At 39.5% G+C, this 18,011-nt stretch overlaps 3 protein-coding genes across 3 annotated transcripts; 1 reads left to right on the forward strand and 2 right to left on the reverse strand.

Moving 5' to 3' along the window:
- Positions 1–191: 191 nt before the first annotated feature.
- On the reverse strand, positions 192–7,163 carry LOC143894961 (uncharacterized). Its single transcript, XM_077401671.1, has 5 exons — positions 6,605–7,163; positions 3,162–6,380; positions 2,034–2,920; positions 1,801–1,944; positions 192–1,556 (listed from the first exon to the last, which is right to left on the reverse strand). Exons 1-5 carry the CDS (start codon positions 6,864–6,866, stop codon positions 1,323–1,325), a joined length of 4,746 nt encoding a protein of 1,581 aa, XP_077257797.1. The 5' UTR covers positions 6,867–7,163; the 3' UTR covers positions 192–1,322.
- Positions 7,164–7,843: 680 nt separating this feature from the next.
- On the reverse strand, positions 7,844–9,963 carry Rpp30 (ribonuclease P protein subunit Rpp30). The gene is made up of 7 exons (XM_077401791.1): positions 9,458–9,963; positions 9,170–9,375; positions 8,839–8,907; positions 8,527–8,727; positions 8,317–8,384; positions 8,150–8,229; positions 7,844–8,077 (listed from the first exon to the last, which is right to left on the reverse strand). The coding sequence occupies exons 1-7, from the start codon at positions 9,561–9,563 to the stop codon at positions 7,977–7,979; spliced, it is 831 nt and encodes a 276-aa protein (XP_077257917.1). The 5' UTR covers positions 9,564–9,963; the 3' UTR covers positions 7,844–7,976.
- Positions 9,964–10,047: 84 nt separating this feature from the next.
- On the forward strand, positions 10,048–14,187 carry LOC143895029 (uncharacterized). The gene is made up of 3 exons (XM_077401792.1): positions 10,048–10,650; positions 11,007–11,398; positions 11,965–14,187. The coding sequence occupies exons 1-3, from the start codon at positions 10,594–10,596 to the stop codon at positions 12,203–12,205; spliced, it is 690 nt and encodes a 229-aa protein (XP_077257918.1). The 5' UTR covers positions 10,048–10,593; the 3' UTR covers positions 12,206–14,187.
- The last annotated feature ends 3,824 nt before the right edge of the window (positions 14,188–18,011 follow it).

Here is an 18,011-nt window from a genome sequence, read left to right on the forward strand (position 1 = left end):
GCAACCCCGTACTTAGTCCCGTACGCGCGATTATCGCTATCTCCGGTCTGGCTGGCTGGCCGACTGGCGCGATACCGCGATATTTGACATTACTATGTAATCCGTGTCGACTAACTCGCCCCGGCAGAAGTGCTGACTTCTGAACGGTGGTGCGTGCGTGGTAGCTCCGTATTTGTGATACACTGGCTCCAGTTCTGCATTTATGATACATTAGTTTCAGCTCCGTATTTATTACATGTACTTCAGCTCCATATTTATAATATATGTTATAAGCTTCAGCTTCGTATTTATAATATACAGATATTATAAAAAGTTCAACTCCGTATTATTTATATTTTATATTATATAAGCTTCGGCTCCATATCTGTGTCATCAGCAGCTTCATCATGAGCTTCCATTACTTATTTGAGTCTCGATTGCGTGTCAAACTTCATAACGTGAAATCTATATCTGTACCTTAGTTAGAGGTAAAGAATCGTATCTTTAGTTTTTGTCAGAACGAAGTTAATTTATACTTTTTCTATCAGGAGCTTTAATTGTATAATGATAAAGGGTCTTATGGTAATTATTATACTAGTTCCTATAAAAGATATCATGTTTAGAATGTCGTATTGGAAATTTTCTCTAAATTTATAATAATGGAGATTCCTTACCTCTAATAAGATATACAGATATAACAATTTCAATCCCTTTCGCATTTATTTTACTTACGCACTAAGCTGCTAACAAGAACTTAGAACGAAACAGTAATATTTAGACTGGTCAGCGTAATATATTTCATGATTCATATCACTCTGATCTAACGATACCTCAACACGAGCATCGAAGTTGAAAGATCGAAATGTTTCATAAGTAATAGCCGTAACAATGAACATGGAAATTACATATTATATCGTCGATACTTCGCTATCGTGTACTACTTTCTTTTTTTCGTACAGAAATAAGTTCGATACTGTCCGATGATCGTTCGCATTTAATACAGTTTTTCTTTCTTTGCTAAGATATCGTTATGAAATTAGGATTGTTGTCGGCAGAACACACGCGTGCACTTTTCATAGTTAATAAAGATCGTCCGGAATCCCGTCCTCTCGGAGACGGAAAAGTTCAACGAGTTTATGGTTTACGAGCCATCGGACAGCGATACCGATCTTCGAAAACGGAAAAAAAAAAGAAAACACCTACGACATCATTAACCGTACGAAATGGCTCGTGACTAGAAGAAGTTATTACACACAATGCCCTGTAAAGAACGTTAGTTTCGCTAATAGTTTCGTTGCAATAGTTCGATTTGGAGTTTTCATTTCGACGAGAAGTTATAACGGTCAGTGGAGCGAAGAATCCTCCACGATAATCGACGAAGAAACACTTTTCTTCGTGCTATCGCAGCGTCCCGCGATCGATTTCTGTCCAGATGTCTTAAGTCGCAGCTGGGTCGATGAATCTTCTCTCGGACTGCCGGTAATATTGTCAAAGTCCAAATTGCCGAAATGTTCCTCGAGCGAGTCTTCCAATTTCTTCGAGAGCACCTCAATCTTTCTCGTTCGTTCATCGTCGTACTGCGAAAGAACATAAATTTTCGTAGACTCTAATTGAAATCTATCGCGAACCGAGAGAAATTCGCCTTTCGAAACTAAATTCCTACTTTTTAAAAGTAGACGTTAAGATATTGTGGATCCGGATCTTTGGCTTTGAAGATTAAGATGCAATTTTGCGCAGCGATTTACAGTATTTTAATAATAATATGAAAAGATAATAAAGAAGATAAATAAAATATATAAGAAAAAAGTTTTTGCTGCGAACCTGATAATATAATCTCGCGTTGTTAATAATGCGACGGAAATCTTTTACAGCGTGTTCGACTTTATGATAAATCCGGTTCTTCAACTTGTACTCGACAATCTCGAGAAACATCGGACTCTTAACGATCTTGCAATAATCTTCCATCTGAAAAGCGAAAAGAATATTTTCAATGTACATTCTGTATTTTTACTTCCTCTGTTCTATTTATTTCTTTTTTTTTTCTTTTAACTGACTATTAAAGTGGATGAAGACTGGCCATTCTTATTGTCGCACGAGAGCGGATACTTTAAGACCTTCGCCTCGTCCATCTGCCAGATAGTTCGATGAATCGTCTCCAACTTGTTAAATGTCAGAGGGCTGAGATTCTGTTTCCTCTTGGAGCTGCACCACACCGACCAGCCACGATCGCTCGATTTGCTGGCGCGCTTGCCCTCCAAGTGTTCCGAATCCTTCTTCCTGCCGTGATTCGTTTTTGTGATAGCTGACGATTTCGTTATGTTGTTCGACTTGACATCGCCGACTTTCGCGCACGCCCCTTCCTCCAATTGGAGATCGCTGCTCTCCGCATTTCTCGCTGTTTTCTTGTCGGTCGATTTTCGCGATTTGTGTAGAAGCTGGTAGGATTGCACGGGGTCTTTTCTCTGGCACTTGCGGCCAGGAATTGGTATTACGGTGGTCACCGGTGAATTGGTCGCGCACGACTTGACCGGCTCTTTCTTCTCCAGGTGTAGGTTGCTCGTTTTCATAGATCTTCGTACCGTTTCAGAGTACGTGGCTCTTCCGACGTGATTTTCCAATTCTTTTGTCGGCGTTTCGTCTTTGTTCGCGAAGGGATTAGATACGTGTTCGCGAGAAGAGATCGCTGGGTACTCGCTGTTGATGATCGACGCACGAGTCTTTGTATCTGCGGGTGACGTTACATCCGCGGTCGACGACGATGCGAGCTGCTCCGGTTTTACGTCAACAATTTCCGAGCTGTTCGAAGACTCCGAGCTTCGTCGATCGACATCGTCCTCACGTCTTCGCTTCTGCTTGCCGACGATACTCGCGTTATTGAGAGTCCTGATCAGCCAGGAATCCGTTTTCACGTTGGTCTTGATATCGAGAGCTGTTGAACATGCTTTTTAGAAAAGGATATTGTTTTGCTTATTACTAGGTACCACCTGCAAAAAGATCGCGAGATATTTTTTAATTATTTTCGATAAATACACGCGTGAAATCCTCGCGAAAAAGTTATATCAATCTAACGCTTTTCTCATTACTGTTCTAATAAAATTGATCAATTCTTTATAAAAAGTATATATATATATATATATATATATATATATATATAACAAAATATATCTTATAAAGTTCTTTACCATTCACATCCTCGCGCGACTGGGATATTACGCTCGCGCTAGGCGATAATCTGCACGTGGACCCCGAGTCATCCTCCGAGGCTTCATACGAAGACGCACAGTCAACATTATCATGCTTCATTGATTTCGGATCGTTGCACTCGACGTTTTTGGACGTATCGCTGCCATCCTTTATGTTGAGGGCCTCGAGAAGTATCTCGGCTGAGGCGCATGCCGCTTTCCAGGTGACGTCCTGACGCGCGTCCAGCGATAGAGTTTCCGTGCGCTTCAGGATCCTAGGTGAGTTCTCGAGGTTGAACAGAGGCACGGGCAACTGCGAAGCTGGCGGGAACGAGGTCTTTATCAGCGTGGTGTTACTGATGTTAGTGAACAAGGCTGCCGCGCTCGCGTGAGATAGAGGCGTCGACGACGCTGGTATCGTAACACCTTTCCCATTGTTACCGCACACGCTGCGATGACTGCTCGCGTGTGCGTTGCGAGACGTCGCGTTGTTGCTCGATCGACGATGATTGGGTCTTCTCTGGTGTCTCTTTTTCGGCACGTTGTAGCTGCCCGGTTTCATATATATCCGCACGTCTTCGGAGCTATCATATTCCTCGGGCGATTGTTGCACATGGACACGACTGCCGATAAAGCCGGCGGCGGCCCAGGGGGTGCTCTGGATATTCGGCAGATTCTGCAACGCCTGGAACTGTCGATTCGTGTCGATCTGCGGTTGCTTGGCCATGACCATCGAGTACTTGGGTGTCTCCTGAACGAACAATCGCGGCGTCGAGTTCTCGTTTGTCCTCGGCTCCTCGAAGGTCGACGCGGCCGACGCTGGAGGCTGCGCGTTTCGCATACTGGCGAACCAGGCCGACAAATTGGCCGCCATTTCCTCGGACTCCTTGTCGAATGTCCGCGGCTCGATTTGACTGAGCAGGGTCATCTTGTTCCTGGGTACAGCCGGGAGTTCTAGTTGATCCGTTTGCAATCTGCCGACGTAAATTGGATTGACGTTCGCGCTTTTAACTCCGTAAATCTGTTCGGAGTTCCTGCCGCATCTCGAATTGATATCGGTACCGGGATAAGGCCCTGAAAGTGGATAACCGACACCGTACGTTGGGATTCCCGGATTGGATGCGGGATACGAAGAGTCCGGGTGATTGGACAAAGGAAACGTGAAGGACAGACAGTTCCGCGCGTATAATCCACTGTAACTCATAGGAGCTACAGCGTTCATCGCTGGATGCTGCAGCCGTATTGACTCGGTGTTATCGAGCACCGTCGTAAGCTTGTCTTCCGGTGTGTAATCGTTTCTTCTGTCCTTCGTTGCGTCTGCACTGCTTTCCATCACTTTGTTCCTCAGCTGACAGAATTCGGCGTTCAACGATTTCTGAGTGACATTATTCTTCCTGGATGATGATGCGTCTTTTGTGCAAAGCTTATTAGTTGCCAAACCGCCGATGTCGGTGTGACACACAGAAACGTTCGGCACGGATTTTGTGGCGTTAATCGCGGACGACAAATTTTCGGTGATTGTCCACTTGCTCCGCAATTTGCTCTCCTTCAGATTCAACGATTGCTGTTCCTGCTGATAGTTGGAGTTGTATTGAAAATTACGTAGACCGCTTGTCAGTAGTGACGTCGCGCCGCGTGGTTTCTCCAGCGATGAGGATGTTCCAATCGCATTTTGTTGAGAAGAAGAATTCGAAAACAACGGGACGAAAAGATCGTAGGTTGTGTAAAGCGACACGTCGCCTGGAAACGACGACGTCACGTTGCGTTTCTGACCCGTCTCTTTGTTTTCGCCGAACTTCTGGAACGTTCGTACTATTTGCTTCAGTAATTCGCACGTGCTTTCTTCCCACGTCTGGAAGTGCGCGATTAACTCGGGATCTAACCTGTCCAGTAAATTGGGAAAATGTTGTTTGTTCAGGTAGTTGTCGAGACTCAGCCAACCGTTGCTGATGCGCAGAAGGGCATTTATGAGATCGTCGGCGAAGACTCGATCCCCCGCAAAGACCGGGATGCAAGTCGAGGATTTCGTGATTGCCATCCTGGTGGCGGACGACAGGCACGTTAACCAACACCGTTTGGAGTCCGTTTGCGAGTCGTCGGAATCGAGAACAATCTCAGCCTGCGTGCATCCCCAGTGAGCTGTCTTCCGGATCAGTTCTGGATACTGCGATCTATCGACGCACGGACTGTCCGTTTGTACGCCTATCGACGTCCCGTTCTCGTACTCGAAGCAAAAATCGGCGAACCAGCTCGCTTTGTTGTCGCCCGCTCCATTGAACAAGGTCGTGGAATCAGTCTTGTTACCGGGCTTCGATTCCTCCTTGCCTAAATCGTTCGAAGATGTGGTGTTGCACAGAGCGGAGACCATTTTCTCGGCCTCGATGGTGAAGTCAAAGCTGGTCGAGGACTCGTCGGAGTAATGCTCCTCGTCCGTCTTCGCAACGACAGAGAGAGATTTCTGCAAAGCGCACTCGGCAGACTCGAGACTCCTGTTATTTCCCGCGACAGTCTGCGCGTCGCTTTTGGAGAACTCAAGCTGAGAGGGCCAGCCATTCTCGCTTTGACCGGTTGGAACGACTTGGGACTCGCGGGCGTTCGATATCTTGTCCGCGTTATGCTTGAACGGCGCGAAATCTAACGCGGACGAAGGCTTGTCTCCTCGCGGTGGTGCGAGGACTACACCGACGGGCGGATTCGAAAAGAACGGAGAGGACTGCACCGTTACGGGGAATTGATTGTTGTTGAAGCTGGCTAGGTTGGAATAAGGATTGAGGCTGGCAAGTGGGAAAGACGAGTTCGCGTTGACGGTTTGCAGACTGCAGGTGTTTGTGGCCGAGATATTGTAGAAGGAACTTGGCAGTGGGTGCTGTTGCTGTTGCTGCTGTTGTTGTTGCTGTTGCTGAATGTTCGGTCGGTCTTGGATGAGGCAGAGGGCCTGCACATCCGGTGGCTTGAAGTTGAAAGGCTGCGGTAACAGATGCGTCACTCCGGGATTGTTACTGTAATGTTCGCTGTGCAATGGTCCAGCATGAGTGAATGTGGATGAGGCTACTAAGAAGGATGTGGTCGATGGGGGGATTGGTGCAACGCTGGTGGACGGTTGGTCAAAGAGTACCACGGGTTTTGGGTTATACGAGAGGCGCTGTTGCTGTTGCTGCTGTTGATAGTATTGCTGACCGCGGGACGGCTTGTTCTTGGTGTGCCATCGATTATTCTTACCTGCATCCGCGCGGAATATTTTAATTGCCATTCTTACTTTATATAACTATTATACGTTCTAGATTTATGTAACTACAATCGTTAATCTTTTTGTGTTACTTTCAACACTGTTTCATCATCGAAAAACTGTTTTATGAAACAGAATCAAGAAGAAAAATGGAGAAAGAAAGGAAAGAACTGTGATTTACAAAATATTAATTTGAATTAAAATCTATCTTTCAGACCTTGAAGATGTAAATGGGCGGAATTCGATGAAACAACGTGAGACTGAACGTTCGGATAAACGCACGAAGGATGAAGCGCTGTTCCACACGGTTGGAGAGTCACCATTGGGTTACTGACGGGAGCATACAGAATTTGCTGTTGCTGCTGCTGCTGCTGCTGATGATGATGATAAACGGACGACGTTGTCGATGGGCTTGAAATCGGGGATGACTTGAGATGATGTACGGACGATCGATTTGATCGCGCGGCCGCCGGGCGCATGATCCGTTTGATCCTTGGATAAAAACTAAATCCTCCACAATCTTCGAATCGACGTTAACAGCTTCTATTAGACGATATAATCTATCATTGTCGGTGTTATCGGTACCGTAACGTTATTGTCCGAGATATTTAACGTCGCGCGTATCATTCAAACTTAGATGCAATTGGTTACGTCCTTCGCGTTCAAACGTCAAATTATATCGCTTTATTATATTAACTTCGCGTTGATGCTCTGCTATATTTAACTTTGTGAGAATATAATTATTTACTTGACTAAGGCCATAACGTCGCTGTGATAATATATATTGCAACCAAAATGCATCACATTAAATGTAATAAAGTTAAGAGATAACGTTAATTAAAAAATCCTTATACATATTTTTTTGAACTCATAGTGATAGTCGTTTATCTAAACTGAGATGAACATAGCCGCTGTACCAGCTGTTGATTGAAGTTCATTTAATTTTTTATTGCGAAGAATTTTACGCATTAAAAAAAAACCAACAGTTTTATTTCACAATGTTTTAAATAAGCAAGTAGTTAATACGCAAAATAATACTGCCTCTTGATAATATTATTTCATGGTAATATCGATCCTCGGTAACAATAGCATATACTGCGAGATATATCAGATAATTTTATTACAGTCGCAACAATTTTTATATTATTTAAAAAAGAAAAATTGTAATGTTTTTTTAAAAAAAGAGAATCAGTATGTAATTTATATAGTTATAATTAATATTAATATTGTCTTATTATTACCATAAACAGCAGAATGCTCATGCATGTATAATGTATTTTACAAGAAAAGTACAGAACAGGCTAACAGATGGCTCTTGCAGATAAATTTCAACTCTCCTCTACAATTGTATAAATCGAAAACTGAGCAAAAACAATCACATAAATGCATAAATACATAAATGCTATTTTGCGTAAAGATTGCAGGAAAAATAGAAATTTGAAAATTTGCATATGTATATATTTATACAAAAATATAATAAATTTATTTTTAGAAAGTAACATATATATGTATATGTAGCATATATAAAAACTGTAAAGTAGAAATTTTTTTTATTAAATAAATTATAAAAGTTGAATTTTGGTATTAATTTAGAGATTTATTCTTTGCTTCTTTCCCGCTTCTTCGACATCTACCTCCGGTTCTCCCGCAAATTCCACCGTAAACACCGTTTTGCCCGATATTCGTTTTTCTGAAATAAATAAAACGATAAATTCCTTTTCATTCAGTCTCGTATAAAATGAGCTTAATTACAATAACTTACTCGCTTTCAAAAGAAAAAATTGACATTCATTTAATATAACTGCTTTGGCTCTATCTCGTCGCAAACCTAATACAGATCCACTATGCATCGTGATAAGACTTGAATAATTAACTTCGCCAATATTTCACACAGAATTCCGTGATATTATACATTATATCAAAGGATACAGATTTATGATATCATATGGACTCCTGATTAAATTCCTGTTGTTCGCACCACTGGATATGATTACATTCTGCAACATACAAATACGGACTGTCTTGACATATCAATAAAATAAGCATATTTAAAATTATTTACCGCAGCAACGATAAAACTAACTTACAATAAAAATCTAATATACGTATCTACATGATACACATATATTACACACATACCATGCTTATGCGACACGTTTGTAGCTGATAAGAATGATGAAGAGTTGCTACGCGTGTTTCCTGTCTCAAAAGATCTGCGTATTGTATCTCGAAATACAGATCTCTTGCTATTGCCTGCCGATATACTTTTCGATTTATTCTTATGCCAGAAATTTCTGGCTTTATCGTGATGAGATCTGCTTTTATTTGTGAACAAGCAAACTAAAAAAAATAAATAAATAAACCAGAGGTAATATAGTGTGAATTGATATAATGTAAATTCAATATGAAAATATTGAAGATGCAATTTAAAGAGTACATATGTAAACCAACCTCTAATATATCTTGCTTGGTTGGAACGAGAGCATATATATCATATTTTTTCAAATTTGCACATTGTGCCTGTAATGGAACTATATTCAATACAATATCATTATTTCAACATAGATGAACCTTCTATTTTGAAATTTATGTAACTATACAGCTTCTGTTATGAATATTGCGTAATCAATAGTTTCATAACACTCGTTTTTGATACATATAATATAGAAATGTACTGTAATATATTAATATCCCGCTCAAACTAAATATTTCCAAACTCGAATATTACTCTGCTTTCAAAATAAATGGTTTAAATACAAATTTTATAATAATAAAACTACACCAATGTGTGTGCCTTTGCAGCAGTTGAACAAATAAATGTTAGCCTGTTAAGTATACACAGTTTTCCTCTCCATTTCTCATTTAGTTTTGAAACGTCAATTGGATCTGGCACTACACTCGTTACCAGTTTGTCTTGCTTCTTTTTCTTATCGTTATCCATGGCACTCTCATTTACAGTCTGATTTAACGCCACTGTTCCATAACCCACTAATACAAATAAATCCACAAGATAATGAAAACATCGGTTAATTTATTTTCGTACTATCGTTTACTCTCACAATTAACTTACTTTCATATAACCTTGATAAAATATTATTTAAATTATCCGCCCCTCCCGTGTCCGGTACATTTACACACAAATCAAAAAATCCTTCATTTGATTTGAAATTTTCCATTTTTATAACGTCTATCAATATAATTGCAAATTATATCGCTATAATATCGGCTAAAACAAGCGTGGCGAGAATAGAAGAAAATTGGATATCGTAATAAATAAGGACACCAATGCTATGAGGAATTTCTGTATTGAAATACAAGAAATTCAGTGAGCATATTTTATAGAAGTATTCATAGAACGCTACACGTGGTGCACAAAGTATTCATGAAACGCTACACGTGGTGCCTTCTGCCTTACAAAGGCTTTATCGCTTTATTGCTGCGTCACAGATTTCTAAGTATTTCAAAGCAATCAATATCGGTTAATAATCCAACGCAACAAACTAAAGAAAACCACTAAATATGATAATTTCACATTATTACGGAGACCACGCTAGATCGCCGTATACAGCTAACGAAACAGCTGGAGGACTTCCGCCATATTGCTGAGTCACCAAGGTTCATGCGCCGACTGAACGCTGAATAAACGCGCGGGATTTAGAATTCGTCGTAGTTTCAAACAGGAAACATATATTCCACGTATGGAAGTTCCCTTAAAAGAAAAAGCCTGACTATAAAATAAATTTATGTACGCGAAAGTAAAATCCGACGAGAAGGATTACGGGAGAGAACTGACGGTGAAGCTATATGTGAGATAAAGGTATTAAGATGTTGCTCCGGCAATGCAGATCGGAGTGACGCGCGACCGGGATTAATCATCGCGTATATGATTGATTTGACGGAACTATCTTTTATTCACAACGCTCCGGACGACTGTTAATTGTATCGTTAGCCGTATCTAGAGATGCGTGCCTTGAGAAGAGGATGGGAGTCTTTGTTTCGTCATGTGAATTCTTAATTGCCGAAATACGTATCACCTTCGCCATCATATCTTCGATCGAAGGATGCGCCGTTTTTTGAATGGCAGAATAATTATGCACGTGTACTTGAACTCATTACGAGAACTATATAAAGACCGAATTCATATTCCGTGATTCAATATAATCTGAAGTGACTTTGTTGGCTGGAACTACCAAATTAGACTTGATCATGGTACTCAAGTTAGGACTAGGACTCGTCATAATGATCACCCTCGCAAGTTGCGTAGTACGTATTAGATTTTCTTCGTAGCGCAAAGATGCTAAAAATTTTGCAAGAAAACGCACAAATTCGTTATTAATGTCAAATAACTTGCCAATCAAACTGGGAGAATTAAAATTCCGTCAAAATATAAAATTTGCGCTCAGAATCAAACAAAAACAAGGTTTCATTGCTTAACATTTTCCGACGTCGATTTTTAAAAAAAGAGAAAAACAAATTAATTAAATCTTGTTAGTTTACACTTCAAAGATATGCCTCGATATTCTTTTTAAAGAAACACATTCGATTGGAATCAAAGAATCTATTCCTAAATTTCATTCCGAAAAAGCACGAGAGCCTTAGTTATAGATATATGTTTATAGGCGCACAAGGGTTATTCGTATGTGCGTCCCAACAAGCAGCTGTCTTACGACCGGGGATACGGTTACGAGGGCCCGCGCGATCAATGGTCGAATGACGACGGGATCTCCGGGATAGCCGGGAAAGATTATCCGATCTTCCACCGAGTTCCGTGGACGCGATTCGTATGCGAACGGAGATATCCGGGCTATTACGCCGACCCTGAGGCCGACTGCCAGGCGTATCACATCTGTCAACGTGGCGGCCGTAAGGACTCGTTCCTTTGTCCGAACGGCACGTTATTCAATCAGGAGAGACTGGTCTGCACGTGGTGGTACACCGTGGATTGCTCCCGCGCGCAAAGTTTCTACTCCATTAACGAGGCGGTTGCAAAAGCAATGGAGGAAGCTGACAGGTGAGCACGCATTACGTAACGAATTGTTCAAAATACATACTGTATATATACCGTGTGCGTCCATTCCTCATTCGCATGCGATTACATAATCGGCATCTGCTTATCTCCCGCGGTTTGAGCGCCGAAAAAAAAATCCGTTGCAGTAACATTTCTTTTTATGTTTCCGCTGAATTATCTCATAATAAAATGAAGCGATAAATAAGTCACGCGTGCTGTTAATTATAATAGACACGCTACTTTCATTCGCACAGGAAAGCAATCGCGGACTCCCTCACTTTCGGTTTCCACCGCGGTTAAAGTGTCTAAAAATTATACGACAGATTTATACGACAGATGTAACATCGATACGTAAACATCGTACTGACCTAACGGTGATGTAAACTTTATATCTGAATGCATTAGAAATTTTACTTTCTCCGTGCATAAGATAACGTTTGCTTTGAACATTTATTTGAAATTTTTATATGCCTTATATTTAATTTATATTTATCTATTTTTTTTTAAACTTTATACTTTGTATTATTACAAGTACTACTACTCTAATCGTTATTCATTCTTTTATAAAGACGCATCGGAATAGGTGAACAGAAGCTATCCTGGAATTATCAGCGTGAATCTAACGAGGACAGATATTGGAATAAGAATTGGCAGAGTGAACGACGAGGGTGGAACAGAGACAGCGCTCCAATTCGTCATAACCATGATTTGGATTTCCCTAAACGACTTCCCAATGAAACACCTGCGCGTCCTAAGTTTTCCGTTAAATCTTTGCCGAAGCATCGACCAACGGTTTACCTGCCTGTGTGATTTATAACTGCAGATCGAACAACGTTACACATGCCATTCATAATTTTTTAAACATTTTATGTAAACATTATTAATAAATTGTGCTATTAAAGTAAATAATGTGACATATGACTCCGGCTTTTCGCTATTTTCGAGAGAATTTTTATCATTGATTCACGCGATACATTCGATCGGGATATTTCAGAGAAGCATAATTCTTTTTATTTATTATCTTTTAGCAGAAAACGCAATTATTTCGGAAATTACGCTTTAATACTTAAAGAAATTATTATAGAGTGTAAAGAAAGAGAGAAGAGAGTAACAGTCTAAATAATAGAACTGCGCAATCACAAAACTTTAGCAGGATACTGATGTTTAAAGAGGTTTCCTTAGCATTTTGTTGCGTCAGTTAACAGACTTAGAATCGTGCCTCGCTTGTAAGTCATGCTCTTCATATTTATTTCATGTAATCAGAGAGAGAGAGAGAGAGAGAGAGTCATACGTACAAAATATAATTATATTTTAAAGTAATTTCGACCGATTATAGTGGAGCATGAAAATTCAATCGTCTAAAATGTTTTTTTTTTTTTTAATATAATATAAACTGTACCGTGTGCAAATAAATTATTTTGAGGAAAGGGATTGTCGCACTCTTTTAATCTATCAATTACTAAATATAAAATACATGTACAAACAAGAAATACAAAAAATGAGATTCGGAAGATGATACAGCAATTTCGTAAAAACTAACGAGCTGAGAAAATTAATATTGAGTGCTGAGCTTCCCGTCTTAGATTTCTCCTTGTTCAGCTAAATGGATTTCTCCAACACGAGCGATCTATCTAATCCCCTCGTACTTTTGCAGCCGAGCTACGTTCATAAGACAACTTCGGCTTATAATATCACGATTTATGGACGAAGGAAGGGCTCTCGTCACCGATAAACGTGCGATGAATAAGCGATGGCGCAAACGCAGACACGGCTGTGGCGCATCTCTACGTCGTCTCTTTGATATTTCCCGGATTCTGAGAAAAAGGGGGTGAACGCTGAGAGATCCGTGAGGTGGGCGTTTAGATCTTCTGAATCTATATCTGTCCACCGTATCTCGCGTCGGTCGGCTCGGTCCCCGAGCGCCGATTCCACCGTCACGATCGTTCGCGCGAAGGTCAGTCGTGATTCGCGAGGAGATGGGCGCGCGCGTCTCCATGCCTTAATATTCTCACGGATCGCGATCTGAATGCTCCTATTCATAGCTCTTGAACAGATGTAGACGTGGAACGGACGTGCGTCAATTATGACACGCCGATTGCACGAGAAGTGCCCGTACCGATTCCCGTACACGAGTCAATTCGCGTATACGTGTCAATTTGCAAAGCGATCGCTGAAGAACGTCAATCAGAATGAGGATTTTAACGACCTTGATTAAATTTCTCGTTCCTGCGTACGGGAAATTGCGTACTAATTGTAAGTGCTCGTTACCCGATCGGAAAGTAGTTTGAAAAATCTCTCATTAGAGAATAGAGAAATACGCAAAGAGGATATTTGCACTACGCGTATAAGAGAACTTATAATAGCGGCTAACTTTTTTAACGTACAGCCGCTAAAGATGGTTCTTATTTGCGCAAGCTTGTGTGAAGCAATATCAGCTTCTAAAGTTGTGAAATGTAAAATAAGCTAACAATAGCTAGGGGCTTCATTGAAGAGTCTTGATTGTTACTATTGTTTCTTATTTATGTCTCGTCGTAATAATTCACTGACGTAGTTAATAACGTAATAAAATATAAGGAAATAATGATAAAAAAATATATATATAATGTATCTATACAACACTCCGGATCTACTTTGTAGAAAATAAAGGTTTAAAGAAAAATCGTTATTTCTTTATTTCTGAAGCTTTATCCTCCATATAGCAGAAATTCTTCTTATAAGTTCACCAATTATCACATACTTCAAATATCTCAATCCTCTTCCCTGTTGTTATTACGAAGTTCAATCAACAGCTAATTATTACTATATACACGTAATAATCCGGCAAACATCGTCGGATAAATGATGATCGGTATAAAAAAATTATAAAAAGAATAAAGCGCACAAAAGAGAGAGAGAGAAAGAGAGAGATGACAAGGTCGACTTGTCTTTCTTTCCGAATGATCTGTCATCGCTGATGTAATGCAATTGTTGTAAGGAAAACGATTGCTGATAATCCTTCTCTCGCTTTGTTTGCCCTGATTTTCATAAAGTTTAACGTATTCGCAACATGGATATATATAATTCAAATACATTTACTATCGAACTTTTCTCACGCGATTATGTTGTAATCATAATTCTTTCAAGCATTAATGTGATCGATTTGTTGCAGTACAACATGACTCCGAGATTATGTAACGCAGATCATTACCCTGTTTTTTTTTTATTAACAAAAATTATTTGCCGATGGGACAAAATGACTTAACCATTTCTTCTCACTTGGGAGATCCCGGCGGATCGTGAGACAATTGTCGATGTTATACATAATACAATAAGTGTGGATTCCGGGCATGTTTTGCGAGGGAACCAAAAGTGCGGCGCGGAAAGTGCGATTGAAGTCTCGCGCTCGTGAGAACAAATTTGATGTGTAATTGTCGCGGAAGCATTGCGCCGCCTTGAAAGAACGGTATATGGAAATTGTACTAATCGTATTTATAGATTTCTTCCCCCGCACTTACAATATCACTTCAAACTAGATCAAGTGACAAGTTCGAAATCATAATTGTATATGTATTTTTAATTCTTTATTTCATTAGTTAAATAATATACATTGAAGACAAGTATTTAAAGTAATGTCTAAGGATTTCTCGTTATTTAAATAGACTATTTTAAGAATCTTTTTCTTATTTTGGTTCTAAAATTAAACGTATACACTTTGAAATGTTGCAGATTGTAATATTATTGTTGACATTATTGTCATATATGCGTTTTATTCGTGGAAATAATTTGAAAAATATCATGATTAATTTTCATGTATTCATACATTCATCGCAATGTGAGAACTTATTCGTCATAGTGGCGAGTGACGAATGCATTGGATACTGCTATTATAATCGTAATCAGTTTTTTTTCTTCCATAACGTTATTTCCATGTTTATTCTAATTGCCACGCGGGCTTTATGAAAAAATTCTTAAAGTATTCATAAAATAGATGAATTCTGATACAGCCAATCGTTAGACTTTATTAACGATTAGTTCTAGAGAAATGGATGATTCTGCAATGCGTAAACGATTATCGCAATCGTATTAAATCGCTGATGGATTTCAGCAGAAACGCTAATACGATTATAGTCGGGGCCTTTCTATATAGGACGCTAGGATATATTGGACATTGATGAATATCGCAAGCTTTACCAACTCGACCGTCTTATGAAGATGAATATAATGCGCTCCGCAATTTTTTTCGAGTTTTAAAATTTATTTCTTCTATAAGTCCGAAGCAGAATCGCTCTTGCTTTTGATAGATTTTCATTATTTAGGATCTAGTAGTGATTGGAAGTAAGATTATTATTAAATATACATGTATGTATATTTAATATAAATTGATTTATAAATCTTCAATGTACCGAGAATCTTTAGAGCTACGAGTGAGATGCAATGTTCGATGCAACTAAACTTGTTTTTGCATGGCACGTAGTTGGGATATTGAGGGACGAAAGGAGCGAGAAGATGCTCGCCTCGGGGGCTCATGTCTAGTACCCTCGAGGTTCTGCAAACTGAAATCTCGTCCGTCCATCTATAAGATAACTTAGCAAATAGTTGTATCGATGCCATTCTCGCCCCGGGACTCGTCTCTGTAATTGCCGCTGGAGACTTTGTGCCACGTATGCACGTGGTCGCGAATGTGGATGGCATCATGCGAGGGGATTAAGCCTTGTTAAGCGGAAATCGTGCGTTATAGGCATTACGCAGTAAACGCGATGCGAGTTGCGCGCGAAGCGAGAAGTCGATATCGGCGCCCGCTTTTGTCCCATTGGCGTTGAGTTACGCGCCGACTGCCTTTATACTTTATACCGCCCACGCAATGCAATAACTCGCACTTCTACGGTGAAAGCACCGTAGAGAAGAACGTGCGAAGACACGTCGTGTCACTACGTACGTCCGATAATGATTATGCGATGACACGGACCGATTATGAGTCCCGAAACGGGGCGAGAGAAGAATGCTGTCAAAGAACTAATGGAATCGCTCGTTCTTTGACAGCGACAGAGCGCTGCGTCATCGTAGTGATTTTCATACGTAAAATTAAACCGTAAGTAAATTCGTCGAAAGATTCGTCAAAGAGACAATCAATCGAGAGAGAATTGAGCAAGCCAGAAAACTTCTTCAAAAGGAAGTTGCTATTTATGAGGCAATTTGTTGAATAAAATGTCGAAAATAAAAAGAAAAATTATTTGTCTTAAAAAATTGATTGGAAAAAATATCAATAACATTTTTAGTTAATATAATATTAATAAAGTTAATATAAATTTAAAAATTCAAGATTTGTTTATTTAGATCTTCTTTTTGTGTCATATATGACAAAGGAACTTGGCACATCACGCACAGGGTACTCTAAGCTGCTTTTGTCATTCAATTTGACTTGCTCTTCTCTGTTAAACAATAAAATCAATACGATTTAGAACCAGTTTTTCACCAACATCGATTAACTGTAACCTTTGATTAAACTAACTTTTCGTCTCTTTCTAACTGTCCCCCTTAGAAAGAGACGAAGAGTGAGTTTAATCGAAGGTTAAAGTTAATCGACGTTGGTGAAACTCTGGCCCTTATTCTACTACCCTTCTAATCATTCCAGATAGCCTCGGCATCTCAATTGAAAAAAAAGCAAGAGACGTTTCAAAAGCATTTGTGTGCTCCTCTGTACTTTCTTCATATCGAAGGGTATTATTTTCTACAGCTTTCCGATATCATGCATTATTTATTAGGAATCACTTCTCTTTGATCTCAGGCGAAGGTTCGGTGCTAGAAACAACAGTACCATAAATTTACAAACGCAATTGCTTCACAATCTTATGGGAAAATTCTTTAAAAAGAAAAACTAAAAATTTATATATTTTGTAAGAATCTCATGTATATATAATATATATTAATAAAAATAATGAATTATTAAAATGTTTTTCGTTGCTATATCTCTTTAATGATAAATGTTTCAAAATATTTGAAGATAAATATATATTTTTTATATGTCTATAATCTATGAAATAAAATAAATCTTATTTGATTTTCTAAGGATTAATTAATTGTTAGATTATATATAAGTAATAATTTCTTATAATTTTGCCACAAATTTATATAGGAACATTTGTTAGAATTAAAAAGAAGATATTTTTATTAATAATTCATTTGCTTGTTCCGTTCATTTGTATTTCAATTGCTAATGAAAAGTTATGTAAATTCTGCTCGTATATTTTTAATAAGTAGAGGGTAATCGCGGCAGTAACATGGGTCTTTTCTATTTAAATACAAATAGATCGAGATACAGATGAGACAATCTTCGCGATCTTCCTTCTTTAAAGAGATCCTCACCGTCGACTAGAGCAGCGCGAAATACGCGGCACTCTAGTAGACGTTACTCTACTTGCAGTATTTCACTTTCACTAACCCCGGCCTCCCACGAGCTGCTCATCTCTGCGAGATTCTCCGTCAGGACCCCCCCCCTCTGAAGAAGGCCTCCTTCGGAGGCCCGCAGCGGGTCACTTACGTCGTGAGGTCGTTTCATGGATAGCGCACTGCTTATGGATAGTAATGGGCCCGCGCTAGATCCGTTCCCGCTATTTCGGGCCCAACCTGTCGATATTTA

The sequence above is a fragment of the Temnothorax americanus genome, unplaced genomic scaffold, assembly GCF_048541705.1.
Source record: "Temnothorax americanus isolate GAGA-0224 unplaced genomic scaffold, ASM4854170v1 Scaffold15, whole genome shotgun sequence".
Taxonomy (NCBI): Eukaryota; Metazoa; Arthropoda; class Insecta; order Hymenoptera; family Formicidae; genus Temnothorax; species Temnothorax americanus.